General features: G+C 39.2%; 5 protein-coding genes across 5 annotated transcripts; 4 read left to right on the forward strand and 1 right to left on the reverse strand.

Annotated features, from left to right (window-relative positions):
• Positions 1 to 62: 62 nt before the first annotated feature.
• Positions 63 to 1,184, reverse strand: SAMD00019534_025220 (hypothetical protein; the record flags this gene model as incomplete). Its single annotated transcript, XM_012901820.1, has 2 exons — positions 63 to 487; positions 560 to 1,184. The coding sequence occupies 2 exons, from the start codon at positions 1,182 to 1,184 to the stop codon at positions 63 to 65; spliced, it is 1,050 nt and encodes a 349-aa protein (XP_012757274.1).
• A 576-nt stretch (positions 1,185 to 1,760) lies between these two features.
• Positions 1,761 to 5,707, forward strand: SAMD00019534_025230 (hypothetical protein; the record flags this gene model as incomplete). The annotated part of the gene is made up of 15 exons (XM_012901821.1): positions 1,761 to 1,866; positions 1,954 to 2,080; positions 2,161 to 2,415; positions 2,470 to 2,619; positions 2,696 to 2,776; positions 2,844 to 2,906; positions 2,990 to 3,070; positions 3,137 to 3,196; positions 3,268 to 3,318; positions 3,398 to 3,723; positions 3,791 to 3,926; positions 3,991 to 4,079; positions 4,255 to 4,401; positions 4,478 to 5,241; positions 5,291 to 5,707. The coding sequence occupies 15 exons, from the start codon at positions 1,761 to 1,763 to the stop codon at positions 5,705 to 5,707; spliced, it is 2,853 nt and encodes a 950-aa protein (XP_012757275.1).
• Positions 5,708 to 6,851: 1,144 nt separating this feature from the next.
• On the forward strand, positions 6,852 to 10,528 carry SAMD00019534_025240 (hypothetical protein; the record flags this gene model as incomplete). The annotated part of the gene is made up of 12 exons (XM_012901822.1): positions 6,852 to 6,943; positions 7,008 to 7,265; positions 7,328 to 7,477; positions 7,733 to 7,798; positions 7,864 to 7,926; positions 7,995 to 8,045; positions 8,124 to 8,207; positions 8,268 to 8,515; positions 8,584 to 8,817; positions 8,901 to 9,131; positions 9,191 to 9,439; positions 9,495 to 10,528. 12 exons carry the CDS (start codon positions 6,852 to 6,854, stop codon positions 10,526 to 10,528), a joined length of 2,760 nt encoding a protein of 919 aa, XP_012757276.1.
• A 621-nt stretch (positions 10,529 to 11,149) lies between these two features.
• SAMD00019534_025250 (hypothetical protein) lies at positions 11,150 to 12,514 on the forward strand (the record flags this gene model as incomplete). Its single annotated transcript, XM_012901823.1, has 1 exon — positions 11,150 to 12,514. The coding sequence occupies one exon, from the start codon at positions 11,150 to 11,152 to the stop codon at positions 12,512 to 12,514; it is 1,365 nt and encodes a 454-aa protein (XP_012757277.1).
• A 362-nt stretch (positions 12,515 to 12,876) lies between these two features.
• SAMD00019534_025260 (hypothetical protein) lies at positions 12,877 to 13,722 on the forward strand (the record flags this gene model as incomplete). Its single annotated transcript, XM_012901824.1, has 1 exon — positions 12,877 to 13,722. The coding sequence occupies one exon, from the start codon at positions 12,877 to 12,879 to the stop codon at positions 13,720 to 13,722; it is 846 nt and encodes a 281-aa protein (XP_012757278.1).
• Between the last annotated feature and the right edge of the window lie 983 nt (positions 13,723 to 14,705).

The following is a 14,705-nucleotide window of genomic DNA, read 5'->3' on the forward strand; positions in this document are numbered from 1 at the left end:
TTATAATGTTCGCTACTATGATTGGATGTATGAATGGATGGATGGATGTTGTTGTCTTCTGCTCACATGTCGGTCGGTGCAGGGTACACCCATTCAATCTTCCAGTCTAGGTCATCCTCATTCTTTGACTTGGGCAATGGTGTCGTCCAGATCATGCAAATGTTGGCAACGCCCGAGCTGTTCCTCTCAGTACTTTCACCGTCGTTGGCGATTGGGTACGAGCCATTCTTTGACACCTTGACATCGAGGTCAAAGCTCAACAAGTAGTGCACGGTGACCTTTAACATGCCATCGTCTTCCTCGCTGTCAATAAAACCTGTTCTGCACTTGGTGAATGCCACACGGTAGTCCATAATCTTGTGAGTGTAGAAGACATCGCGTACCCATAACATTGAGTACATGCCATTCTCTGTCGTAATCTCCTTCATCTTCTGCATGTCATTGCAGTATGCATAGTCGAATGCTCGGAACATTGACAAGAGTGAGTCTGATCAAAGTTGATTGATGGTAAGTATGATTGATCTAATGAGTGAGCGAATGAGTCGCAGGATAGACATACGCTTCATGAAGTCATCAATATCGATCCAATCTGGGAAGGAGCGATTGAATAGTGCAGGGATGTATTGATAGGCGTAGTCGTAGAGGGAGGGCCCGCGGTTCAGGGCAGAGAAGGGATGAATGATTAATGGACTGTTGAGAGGGAAGAAGACCAAGTTGATGACAGGACGTGGCACAGCCTTGTCGACGTTAGGATCAAAGTAAGTTGGACTGTTCATCAACTTTGCACCGTTCTCTGCCATCTCTGAGGCACTGCTTGTCAATGATACCGATCCATCTGGCACATTCCTAAACACTGCCAAGTACTTTGGCACTTGTTGTGACTCCTTCTCTTGTTTGTTCTGTTGTTGATTCTTTGTTGTTGTCGATGTATCCTTGTCTTCATTATTACTTGTTGATGATGAATATGAATGTCTGCCACTACTACTTATACTATTTATAACTCTGTTATTGTTGTAGTTGTTACATAACAGTTGTGATGATGTTGTTGTTGTTGTTATTGACTTGATATGTTGTAGACATGATGTCGATGTCGATGATGATATTACACGATTCAATCTCTGTTGTTGATTGACCAACAATAGTCTCCTAAATGATATTGATAAAGGTATAGTAATGTTCACCATTATTATTATTATTGATTGTAGTTGAATTATAACTATCTATCTCATTCAATCAATCAAAGTACACTCACAAGATCACCTCATTCATTCTGAATTGCACAGGTTGAAGTTCATTTCAATTTGATCATTTATTGATCCAACGAACGATGTGTAACTAGTGTTTGTTCAAACATATAATAACAAACAACATAAATATAATAACATTAATACTAGTATTAATATCTCTCTAAGAGATAAGATATAAAGACATCCTTTCCGATCTTTATTTGAATCAAATATCTAGATTTTAAAAGAAGTAAAGGTGGTAATGTAAGGTTATCAATGCAAAGATACTTTGGTGCATCGCCAAAGGGTAAACTAGGTAGGGGTAGGACCTGGCTGGATTAGGATATTGTTGTGATGTTGTTGTTGAAGGACGAATACATCAATCTATCTTTATCTAGAGTCTAGATATCTATTGAATCATCACCATCATCATCATACATGTCCACTCAACAACTGGCTACTACTACAGTTATGTTTACATTCAACTACTCGAGTAGAATCAAGTAATATATATATATATAATACATTAGAATGATGACAAGCAGCATGCTAAAGACATTGATACCAATATGTTTGGTACTACTATCTATCGCAATAACATCATCACAGGTACAAGCACAAACACTAAACATTAATGAGCGTAAGTATCTGTTGTTGACAGGGACTGCAACACAATGCCAGTCGCGTTGTATTAACCAATCAATCAATCAATCAATCAATGATATAGGTCAATCATTAATGTTTATCGCTCAGCAATTAGGACTTAGATGGAATATGACGGCGACAACATGTCAAGGCATAACCAGTCAGATCACATGTAAAACAGTAAACAATGAACAGACTGTCTTAACAATGTATGTCAAAGTGCCAGGGCTACTTACCTCACTTACATAATTACATACTTACTCACTTACTCACTTACGCGTCACAATAGTTATGCAGTTGAGAATAATCCAGTTGCAAGTGGAACACCCAATCCCAATGCCACATTGTACTTTCCCAACCTCAATACATTCTCCTATCTTCCAGACTTCGCAGTCTCATTCATCAATGATCCTACAATCAATCTGATGACCAAGCTGGACAATGCCAACAATGTCCAACTAACATTTATCAGATTGTATAATAACCTAATGATCAGTGTCAGCTTTCCAACCGAATACCCTACGTTCATACCTCTTCGTACAATGTAAATGTCTCAACCATCCATTTATTGATGACATACTAACAACCAATCAATCAGTGATTTCAAGGGCATAAGTATTGAGGGAGATATACCTCAGCACACTATCTCCAACTTGCGAGACTTCACTGTGAATAGGTGCCAGTTCAAGTCATCACAGGGCAAGATCAATCTGAACACTCTGGCAACATATCCATACCTAACGAACTTGTATGATTACTTGTCATCAATTCATCCGTGCAAGAATACACATATATTAACATTATCCCTCCATTTGTGCATCTAGATGGTTATATTATCCAAGGACACAATCTCAACTCCTCACACTCAATGTCACCATGGACAACTTCCCAGTGTTGACCGCATTGTATGTTTATGATCATTACACAGGACCCTCCATCACCAATCAAACTGACACAATCAATCAACCATAGATCAATCACATCTGATCAACAATATAGTTTAGATATTAGGAGTCATTCTAGGTTACGTACAATGTAAGTTGGATTGTTATTTAGATCTCTCCAGCCAACTCACTCACTCACTCAATCATTTCATAAATCAATCAATCAATATATAGTTTGTATGTAAGGAATGGTACACTGACCACTGGTAACAGGAGTTATATGAATATATTCAATACAACTAGTTTGACTACAATGTAAGTTATTAATACATCTTTTCGTGTCAAAGAGAGAGAGAAATATTAATATTTTAATTAATGTAGGACCCTGACAAGTATCCAGGTATTTCCAACCGATCTTACATCCATCAAATTGTATACAGTGTAAGTAACAATTATTGAATCACTCCTCCATCACTCTTACTCATTCACTCACCCACGATCGTTCATTATAGAGACCTATCTGATGTAGTACCAATGTTGGAGTTTAAAGGATTGAGAGCAATGTATGTAATAGTTGAGAGGATGAATGATTGATCGTCGGTCCACTTCCATGGATTATTTAACTAATCTGTAAGAATTTAGGACATACACTACTTCCAACTTGACAAGATTCCCTCCAGCAACAACCATCGACCCTCTATACCAAGGAACAATGTTATTATTCCAAAATGATATAGTAGGACCTCTACCAGACTACAATTCAGGCAAGCCACTTCAACAGTTCAATATGCAGAACAACCTAATGTTTGCTGGACCCATCCCACAATCATACTGTCGCGTACACAAGGGTAGATTCTACTTTACCTACACATCACTCACTCAAGTGCCAGACTGTTTCTACTGTTTCTGGAAAGATGTCAACTCCTTCTTCCCTCCATCAGTCACTGTACCAACTAATTTCACTTGCAGTAAGTATCAATAATTCAATCAATCAATCATTCAATTAATAACTGATCCACCTGTCGACTGTCATAGATTCCACTTTGTTCCAAACCAAATATTTGTTGACTCAAGAGACTGGAATGGGAGGAATTACAATCAGAGGCCAGAACCTAGGTTACTGTGACACATATCCAGATGTAACGTGTCTTGAACCAAACGAATTGTATTAGTATGTAATCAATCAATCAATCAATTAATCAATCATTCAATCAACTAACACATGTATACAATAGCTACTCTGTCAAGAATGCGTCTGGCTCGGCCAACTTAACATTCTCCAAGTTGTATAATATCTCAAGAGTAATCACATGGGACACTGACAGTATGTATCAAACAATCCAGGAAACAAACATCTGGCCCAACATAAACTAACATTGAGAGTATGATGATGATGATGACAGTCACATTACTCAGGAGTGCCTATGTTGAGAAGTATTACAATCAATGGGTGATTAGGATACAAGGTGACTTCGATACCAACTTCACCTATACAGTAGTAACTCCAAACTTTTCAAGCGCTCCCAATATATCATCTACTGAGTTATCACAGGCTTTTGACTCGAAGAAGATTACATTTGGGCCAACGAGTATTGTCTTTGTATCCAACAACTTTCGAAGATTGAACACAACTTTAGTTCTACGTGGTATGTATCCATGTCCTGGTCACTCTTTCAATCAAACATAATCATATCACTCACTCAATCAATTGATGACCCATAGAATATCCAAGTGTTTCATCAACAACAAGGTTGACAGTGAATGGTGGACAGGTCTCATTCTTTGGATACTTTGGCAGCAATATCAGTCAAGACTACAAGGTATCGATCAATGGTATAAGTTGTCAAGGAACAGCTAGTAGTTCATTCGACTCTGGTGCAATCAGTTGTAACATGCCAGCCAACCTAAAGCCTGGCTACGCAGACCTGGCAATCACAGTCAATGCACAACCTTACTTCTCCAATGATACATTGGTTATATATGGCGTTGATAGCAAGGATGACTGTGGCCAGACCATACCACTATGCGGTGGCAATGGAGTCTGTACAACAGGCCGCTGTCAATGCTATGTTGGCTTTGGTGGATATTATTGTGAGTCCAAGCTCAACCCTGGTGTGGTGATCTTGCCCAACACCACTAGCCCATCGACCATCATACAAGCAAATGGATCAGCATTCCAATTCAACATCATTGCAATTCAAGAGATGGACTCAAATCGCAACATCATTGCCGAGTTGTTGACCTCCAACTGGACCTATAACTCATCCCCATCGGACAACGCAACATCATACTCATACACACTTGGTGCGCCCACAGCATCACTCAACCAGGATAGCCTGAGTGTGATGGTGCGATTGGACGTTGCGACAGCGACACGCACAGTTGAGTTTGCTGGACAGGTCGTCACATACCCGCCCAACTCTTTGAAGATGACGATCAATGTTGATGGATGGACGTTCAAGTCCAACTTGAACACATTGCGCGTGGTGCYTTCACAATAATGGCTCACTGAACAACATCACCAATCAATGCGAGGGCACAGGCAGCTTCATTGGAATGGACTCGCTCAACAACATACAATACCTCAGAGTGATCAGCAATGGTGTGGAACTGTTTGGTCGATTCCTGCCCTATGCATTGTCCGATGGCAGACCAGCATTCTCACGAAATGAGATCATCAACATGACTGACGGTGCAACACTATTTGGTATCAACTTGCCACATTGTAGCCAGAGTTGTGTGATTGATCCTGACTTCTCTGTGCTAGTGGATCAGAGTGGCGAAGATGGTAAATGTGGCCGAGACAATACCAATCGATGGAAGATACCAGTGATTGTTGTTACCGTTGTAGTAGGATCAGTAATCATACTCACGGCCATCATCATTGTAGCAAGACGTATGCTGAATGGTCGAGATATCATTCATGTGTTTAAGATGAAGAATATTGAATAACAAAACTGGTATTTACTTTGGAACTTACCAAAGTAAGGATTTATTGATCAATAATGACGTGGATTTTGGAAACCTTGGGTATTTAGTTGAGCCTGTTGGTTGATAGAGGAAAATAGAAGGTAGATATTAACCTAAATAGATGTCAGACTCCAAATCATTGTTCTTTTTGATATATTCGTTCTCTAAGATATAATTCAATTCATTATTCTTTTTCTCCAACTCTAAGTTCTTGATCTTCAGCAGAAGATATTCTCTCTCATTCTTTAATTCTTGAAGTGATCTTTTGGTAACGATTATCAAGTCTTTAACATTAGTTGGTACAACAGTCACGTTGGTCACCTCCTCAATTATCTCTTCAAATGTTTTTGGGGAGCCGAAGTTATTGAATAACATTGATTGTATATGATTAAAATGTTTATAATTTAATAAAAAGTACAAATAAATATTCTTTTAGTAAATGAAATTGTATTTTAGGATGAATAAAACTTTGAGAGAAGATGATCCTCCTTATAATAGTTGTAGATCTAAGGAATAGATTTAATTAATTTGTTTCTAAGATAAAAATAATAAGATTAAATATAATAATAATAATATTATTTTTAATTTTGAATAGAACATTTAATGAACTTGAGAATGACGTTACGATAATATTTATGATCGCTTGAATGAGAAAATATCTATCTTTTTGTGGATCAGGGGTATGAAAGTCCGACTTCAAAGATGAAGTTGCCTCGCTGTGGACCCAACGATCACTCCGAGTCCAATTTTTATCGATTTTATTGTTTGTGTTGAAACGACACTCTGATCAATCACATGGAATGACACCACCTCTTGATCATTCAATCAATCAACCATTAAATCTTTCATTCATTCAATCTATCATTCAAACATATTATTACTTATAAAATGTTATTACATAAAGTCCATGGATCAAGAATGAATTCATGGATAGTCTTCTTATTACTGATAGTCACTGTTATCACTACGACTACCAAAGCTCAACCTCAGCTACCTGTTAGTGAATGTATGTTTGAATGAATACATAAATACCAAGTTGGAGAAATATATAATTAATACTCAATTCTTACACCTTCAAGTGAACTCAATTAGATGGCTCGCCCAACAATATAGTTTTAGTTGGAATATGACTGCTATCACATGCCATGATATCGTCAATGGTACTACTCAACTCAATTGTACCACTACTCCAAACAATCAACAAACAGTCCTTGGAATGTATGTTATCTTGGATGAATCAAAAAAGATTTACCAATTATTAATCAATCAATCAATTTTTTAGTTCTGCCTCTGTCAGGACACCTGTTCCATATAATGGGATGCCAGATGGCTATATTAATCAGCTCTCTTTGCCCAACCTTCAATACTTTTGGATGACCACTGATATGAAGGTTGGCGTACAGAATACAACAGCCAGCTTACTCTCAATGTTGGATATTCCAATCAATAGTAATCTAAAGGATATTAGTATCTATGGGTCGAGTAACTTATCATTACAGATACCATCTGATTTTCCAAAGTACATTCCACTCAGTACCTTGTAAGTATCATATTGATTCATTCAAATAATCAATCACGATACTAACACACTTACCATCTCAGTGGTCTTCAGAGTCTATCAGTTGATAGAGATATTCCAGAGAGCATTTTCAAACGTGTTGGCTACATTGATATAACCACGATCCAATACTCAAGTCCAACTGCACAGATTCATTTTAATTCCATGTCAACTTATGAGAATGTTTCAACACTGTAAGTACAAAGCAATGTCTGAACATCCTATTGATACTAACCATTATTGTACCAGTATTATGAAACTACCATCATCTCAAACTAATTTCAACTTATCCATCATAGAGAGTAATACTCCAGCTTTGAAAAGATTGGAATTGGCATATCGTGTTGATGGTAGTTTATTGATTAATCATTCAAAGTTAACCAGACTGTAATGTATTCTTATTTCTCTATCACTATATTTATCTACACTCTATTAATTTTATATAATAGCAAATGCTCTTCAACTTCCAACACAATAATTGTCAATATCCAAAATGGATCATCTTTGTTGTCAATGTATGTAACAAATCAATTAACTAATCGACTAGTAGATACTTAACCCAAGTTTTATTGTTCATTAGTGACCTAACACGAGTTGAACTGACTCCAACTGATCTGACAGGATTCAAGAAGCTGGTAGGAGTGTAAGTACACGTATCAAACACATATTGGAAGATATCATACTTACTGGAAATCAACTAAATAATAATAGAACATTGAACACAGTCAGCACCAGAGTTCAAGTCAATCAATTGAAATCACTGTATGTCATTCAATTATTGAATCAATCAATCAATCAATATATGAGTCCATATAAATTAATCAACTCTGTTAAATATAGGTTCATAACCTACTCTAATCTGACCCAATTCCCACCAGTAAACTCACTAATATCTACCGATCCACAAGGTGATGAAGTAACTTTGTATGTATATTATTTATAAATAATAATAATAATATTAACATTACTAATATAATCATTTAGATATGTTCCAGACAATAACTTGGTTGGACCATTGCCTGTGTATAGCAAGTTGACATATATATCAGTTGCAAACAATCCATTGTTTGCCAGTGATATTGATCCATACTATTGTTCAGTCAGTCTTGGTCAGTTTAACTTTTTAGGCACCGCCCTCACTGCCTCAAACATACCAAGTTGCTTCTTCTGTTCATGGCCTAGTGTTCAATCTGCATTCCCACCAACAATTGTAAAGCCAGTAGTAGACTGCAGTAAGTTACCTTACAATACTTATCCACTATCATTCATTCATACTAACATCAAACAATGAATATATTAGATGCATTGGCAGTGATCAATAATGTAACATATGTGATGACAGCTGATGAGATTGAATTCTACATCAGTGGAAAGAATCTTGGATGGGCTGTGAATGGTGATTCAGATCCAAGACTTGTTGGTGTGGTGGCCAATGAACTGTTTAGGTTCAAGCCAGGTACTTGGACTGGATCCACCAATCTTGTATTCTCAACAGCATCTGGAATATCAAGGACTATATCCTGGAACACTGATCGTAAGTGTGATCTAACTGACAAACTCATTCTTTGACTAATCGTATGATATCCAATATAGCAACAATTATTGATGATGGATTAGTTGAGAAACACTTTGATCAATGGATTATAAGTTTGAAGGGTACATTCAATACTTCATCAGAGTACCAATACTCTGTTTTGGTGAATAATGTATGGATCAATGCTACGGTGACAGACACTATATTGACATGCTATGTCAATGCATCATTCAAGAACTTCACATCATTGATCTCATTCTTTGACATCAAGAATCCACTTAGAATCATACCAAACAATAAGTTAAGACTATCAAGTAAGTAGTCCTCACTCTCTCAATCATTCATTCTTTAACTAACTCAATCATGTTTGTAGTGTATCCATCGATATCATCATTCACAAAGACAACTGATGCAAGCCAGAATGTAACATTCTTTGGATACTTTGGTAACTTTATTGCCAAGTCATCGGTGACCATCAACATGTTTGGTTGTAATGTAACATTGATTGACATGACCAAGGTATCAGTCAACTGTTCATTCAACTCAATGATCATTGGTTATGCCAATTTATCAATCATTATCAACTCTGAACCATTCATCTCCAACTCTACTCTTGCAATATGTAAGTATACTCAGGTACCGATCAATCAAACATTTGTTAACAATTTATTGAATAGTCCCATCTGTTGAAGGAAATGATTGTGGAAATCAATCAAGTTGTAATGGAAATGGTGCATGTGTAGCTGGAAAGTGTCAATGTAATACTGGATTTAGTGGATACTATTGTGAATCACAGATCAGATCGGAAGTTGACGTGATACCCTCGCCAACAAATCCTACAACTGTGATCACTTCCAATGGTACAGGATTCCAAGTCAACATATTGGCAATTGAAGAGCTTGACCTTATGGGTGAGATCAGATATACGCTGCCCACCACTCAATGGATATCATCATCTTCATCAACAGGTACGATCAACACCAATACATACATACTGGACAACATCCCCAAAAACATTGATGACGAAGACCCGACACCATTGAATGTCACCATCAAACTCGAGGAGTCTAGTCAAGAGAGGACACTGGTCTTTGCTGGACAGAACATTACATGTACCCCCAACTCACTCAAGATGACGATCAACATCAACAACTGGCCATTCCAATCCAACTTGCATACATTGCGAGTGGTGCTGTACAGGAATGGATCATTGGACAATGATACCAGTCCATGTGGCACGCACAATGTAGTGTCAACAGACCCCTATCGCAACGTACAATACTTCAAGGTAATCACACCCAATGGCCTCGAGCTGTACGGTCGCTTCCTGCCCTACGCCTTGTCAGATGGCCGTGCAGCACTATCGCGTAACGAAGTGATCAACTCGACCAACGATGGCGGCACACTCATTGGTATCAACCTACCACATTGTCTACAACAATGTGTTGTTGATCCTGACTTCTCGATACTGGTTCAGTCTGATCCCATCTCGCCATTGTCCTGTATGACACCTGAACAAGCTGCAGCATTGGAGAATCGATGGAAGATACCAGTTGCTGTCGTTGCCTCTGTTGTTGGTACAGTGATAATCGCTGCTGTCGTTGCCAAAGTGATCATACATCACCTGCATGGTCGAAGACTATTAGATGTAATGTCACATAAGATGAAGAAGTTGACCCGTGGCAAAGATTCTGGAATTATTCGATTGTAACTGTAATCCATCATGGTATATCATCGGATATTATGTTATCTTGGTATCAAAGTATGAAGATGATGGCCATAAATGGAAGTTGAGTAACTCTGATTGCAACACCAAAACGATGTTTGTGTGTGTTTGATCGATTGAATGACAGATTTTTAATTGTTGATGGATAAAAAGTAGAAACTGTTCTGTTTGATGGCTTTTGGAGTGTGGGTTAGAAATACGAAAGTCGTGGTCTTCAAGCCTGATTGTGTGGATGTGACACATGAGCCATTGCCCATTCATCGATGGCGCAAACATCATGGATACCATGATCGCGGGGTTCTTGTTGTTTAGGTCGTTGACCATGGTCATCGTCGGGATGGACCAAGTGACATCCCAAGGACCAATACCATTACAATCAAACAGATAAACATACACTCAATCAATTACACACACACACATACACACAATCACATCGATCAAAAGATGAGGACCACAACAACTTTATCATTTATTTTTTGTATTTGTATTATTATTATTACATTGTTGAGCACGAGCTTACAAGCACAACAAGCACATGCTGAATGTCAGTACTCACATTCGTTGCCAGATGACCCTATACTGTTTCCAGGATCAACTGGTCGATCAATGTTCCACGACTTTATCGGCAATACTGCAGCCAATGGATTCTCAACGATAGACTCCATCTTTGCAAAGGACGAGACATCATGTGATGTGAATACAGACTCCAGCTCATATTGGTTCCCCTCGCTAAAGATCAAGGGCTACCTTATCCGTCCAAGCTACGCCAAGATCTACTACCAGGCCAACAACTCGGCCGAGTTCCCCGTGACCAACATGCCCAAGGGTCTACAACTGATCGCTGGAAGCCCGAAATCCAACTCGACCACCGGTCCCTCGCGCGGCGTCTCTTACGCCTGCTCCTCGTCAACCTGGTCGCGTGTTCCCCTCAAGACCTGCCTGCACTCGGTCAATCAGACTTTCTCACAGATGAACATCAACCTCGTGTTCCCCAACTGCTGGGACGGCTTCACCATCAGACCCAACTTCACGTACAAGAACGCCGTGTACGAGGACCCCGACGTCGAGGGCAAGTGTCCACCCGAGTACCCCCACCGCATCGCGCGTCTCAACATGCACATCGCCTACTACTTCAACGAGACCGACCTGAGCGATGCCCAGCTGTCGCTCAACCCTACTATGGACGCCAACGGCACCTGGTCCTACCCATGGGCCGACCTCTTCTCGGCGCACGGCGACTTCTTCAATGGCTGGCACGAGGAGTCGATGAAGTTCATGACTGATGAATGTTTGAATGGCAATGTGCTGTGCGGCAATGATCTCCCTCGTGTGTATGGTCCCGTTGACACCACATACACGTCCACCCTTGGTGCCAAGAAGGTCACAGGCGACATCCTCAAGGTGACCAACAGCAGTGCGATGTTCATCAAGCTGACCATCCCCGAGCGCAGCAAGACCACCAGCTGGTCGTTTGTCGGCCTCCAGGTGTACAGCCAGAACAACAATGAGAACGCCTCGGCCACCTTTGTCAACTCGTACACCACTACCGCCGACGTCTTTAACAGCGACAACCCAACCTGTCTGTACAAGTCGAGGAGTGGAGCCATCTACTTGGACGGTAAGCCCGGCTACCGTTCAATCAACATCACTCAGCTGGTAGTGAACGCTACTGCTGCCGGTCAGAAGGAGTTGTACCTTTGTTTGAGGGGACCAGATGGAGTGAACGAATATTCTATCCAATCCACTACAAGCAATCTGGCGCCACGTCTAATGTTCATGGATCCAGGCAGAGACGTCAAGGAGGCACCATTGCCAGGAAATGTGCCAATCTTATATGTCCCACCATCCCAGCCACCACCTCCATTGACAACCACAACTACCACTACCACTGGTCCAAGTTCTGGAACTCAACTCACTCCATCAATCATTATTCTTGCCATGTTGTTATTGTTGGTACAAATCATGTTCTAATAATAATTAATAAATATATTTAATGTACTTCACTCATTCAATCAACCCGTCTACTATTATCAAAGTGGAAGTAGACTGATCTCATTCCGCAAGTGGCGCCATCACAAAAATCAGACCGAAGTGGACCGAACCAACCACAAGATTAACAAAGATGGCATCATTGTACAAGATAGTCTGGTATTCGATAACTTGCTTTAACGTGCCAATCTAAACAGGTACCATTGTACATATATATAAATAGATATCAACATCACATTCACATCAAAGTTATACTGACTTTGTAACAAACATATATACTTATACTTATAAACAACATGTTTAAATACATATCAATCACATTGCTGATTGTATCTTTGTGCTTGATGTCAGTGACCGAGTCAGAGAAGTTGACCACTTATACTCTGTTGATGTCTGTTGACTATGAGAGTGGCACGTTGGACTCGAATGTTACCAATCTCCAATGGACAAATGCAAATGCTTCTGATGCAGCCACTCTTGTGACACCAGGCTTCAATGGCTCAAATTATGCCATCGCACACAAGGTTGAGGTTGGCAACAGCGGCTACTTCTCCAACGACAAATATAGGAGTGAGAGCTCAACAATCGATATCAGAAATGCAGGCACATACAAGCCGGGCGACGAACGTCGTTACGAGATCTCATTCAAACTGCACAACTGGATCGAGGGGCCATACGTCAGCATAATCTACCAGTCCAAGCTCAGTGGCGACTATCCGGCATGGTTTTTCGTTGTATTCAACAACTCTATTAGATTCAGAGAGCGACAGCACAACATCACCAAGTTCATCGTCTCAGACTACCGCCCAATTGTCGACAAATGGATCAGCCTCAGAGTCGACTGTCTTTGGGCTGATGACCAGACTGGCTACCTCAATGTCTCGGCCATGCTGCCCGGAGACACTGACTACTCTTGGAACTGGTATCAGGACAAAATACAGACATGGAGTCAAGATGCCAACATCTCAACTGGTTACACCAAATGGGGATTATATCTCCCGGATGCTCAACCCAATGTCGGTGACCCTTCAAATACAAGAGTCATCTATCATGACAACCTTAAGATATACCAAATCAATCATACCGAATCAACTACCTCCACAACAACAGGTGGTCCTTCCAACTCCAACCAATTGATACCGAGTTTGGTCACTATACTTATTCTTGTTGCCGCCATCTTCGCACTTTAATAAACTAAATATATTATTAATTATAATCAATCAATCAACCAAACATGCACCACACCACTTTGATGATCATGAATGGTGTATAACGTCCTTGTGGTAGACGTCCAACATTGATAAACTGTAGAGTATCCTCGTTGAAACGATCAATGCGGTCCATTGATTGTCCATTGAGATATATCCAGAAACAATGTATATTCTTGTCGCCATTTTATTACAAATTGAATACATTGTTGATGAGCCAAGTTGTACCTTCTACAACCTAGCACTTAACTGTGAAGGTTATTATTATATTAAAGAATAAATTATATTAACTCTCCGTAAATATATCTGATACACAAGTATGTATACATCCTCAAAGGTGTGTGCTTTATTTACAACAATAACTAGTTTTAGTAAATGATCAATTAAATCCTCAAACTTTGCTATTGATTTAAAAGTCAGATCCAATATCCATTTGGTCATTCAATTGAAATATATTTTATATAACAAATGATATTTAAGATAATAATTCTTATTGTTATTACATTCATTGCCATTTCCTATTGTGATCACATTCTCCTGCAATTGTATATATGAATACTAGAAGAACTTTATTATCCTATCAGAATGAATATCACTCTAAGTTAGAATTAAGACTTGGTACGTTGACCATGGGTATTGTCCCTAAACAAGATGATCAACAAAATAGTCATGAGAAAGGAGACTATTAAAAATTTTGGCGCTTTTGTGGAAGAACTAGAGAAAGACATTGAATATGTTAATTCCAGTTCAATGGGACAATTTATTTATTTGAAAGGACATCATACTTTAAAAAAAAAACTAGTAATTGTCATCAAAGCAAAGAAGGAATCTCCCAAATTTGGTAATAATAAATTTATAGCTAAAGAAAATCATTGTGAATGTTCATTGTTTAATCGGTCCGGGCACGGTTCTTGAGTGTAAATTGTTGGCTCACGTGTCTGATCTTCATTCAGTGCATCCATCCT

This window comes from Acytostelium subglobosum (genome assembly GCF_000787575.1).
Source record: "Acytostelium subglobosum LB1 DNA, scaffold: scaffold4, whole genome shotgun sequence".
Lineage (NCBI taxonomy): Eukaryota > Evosea > Eumycetozoa > Acytosteliales > Acytosteliaceae > Acytostelium > Acytostelium subglobosum.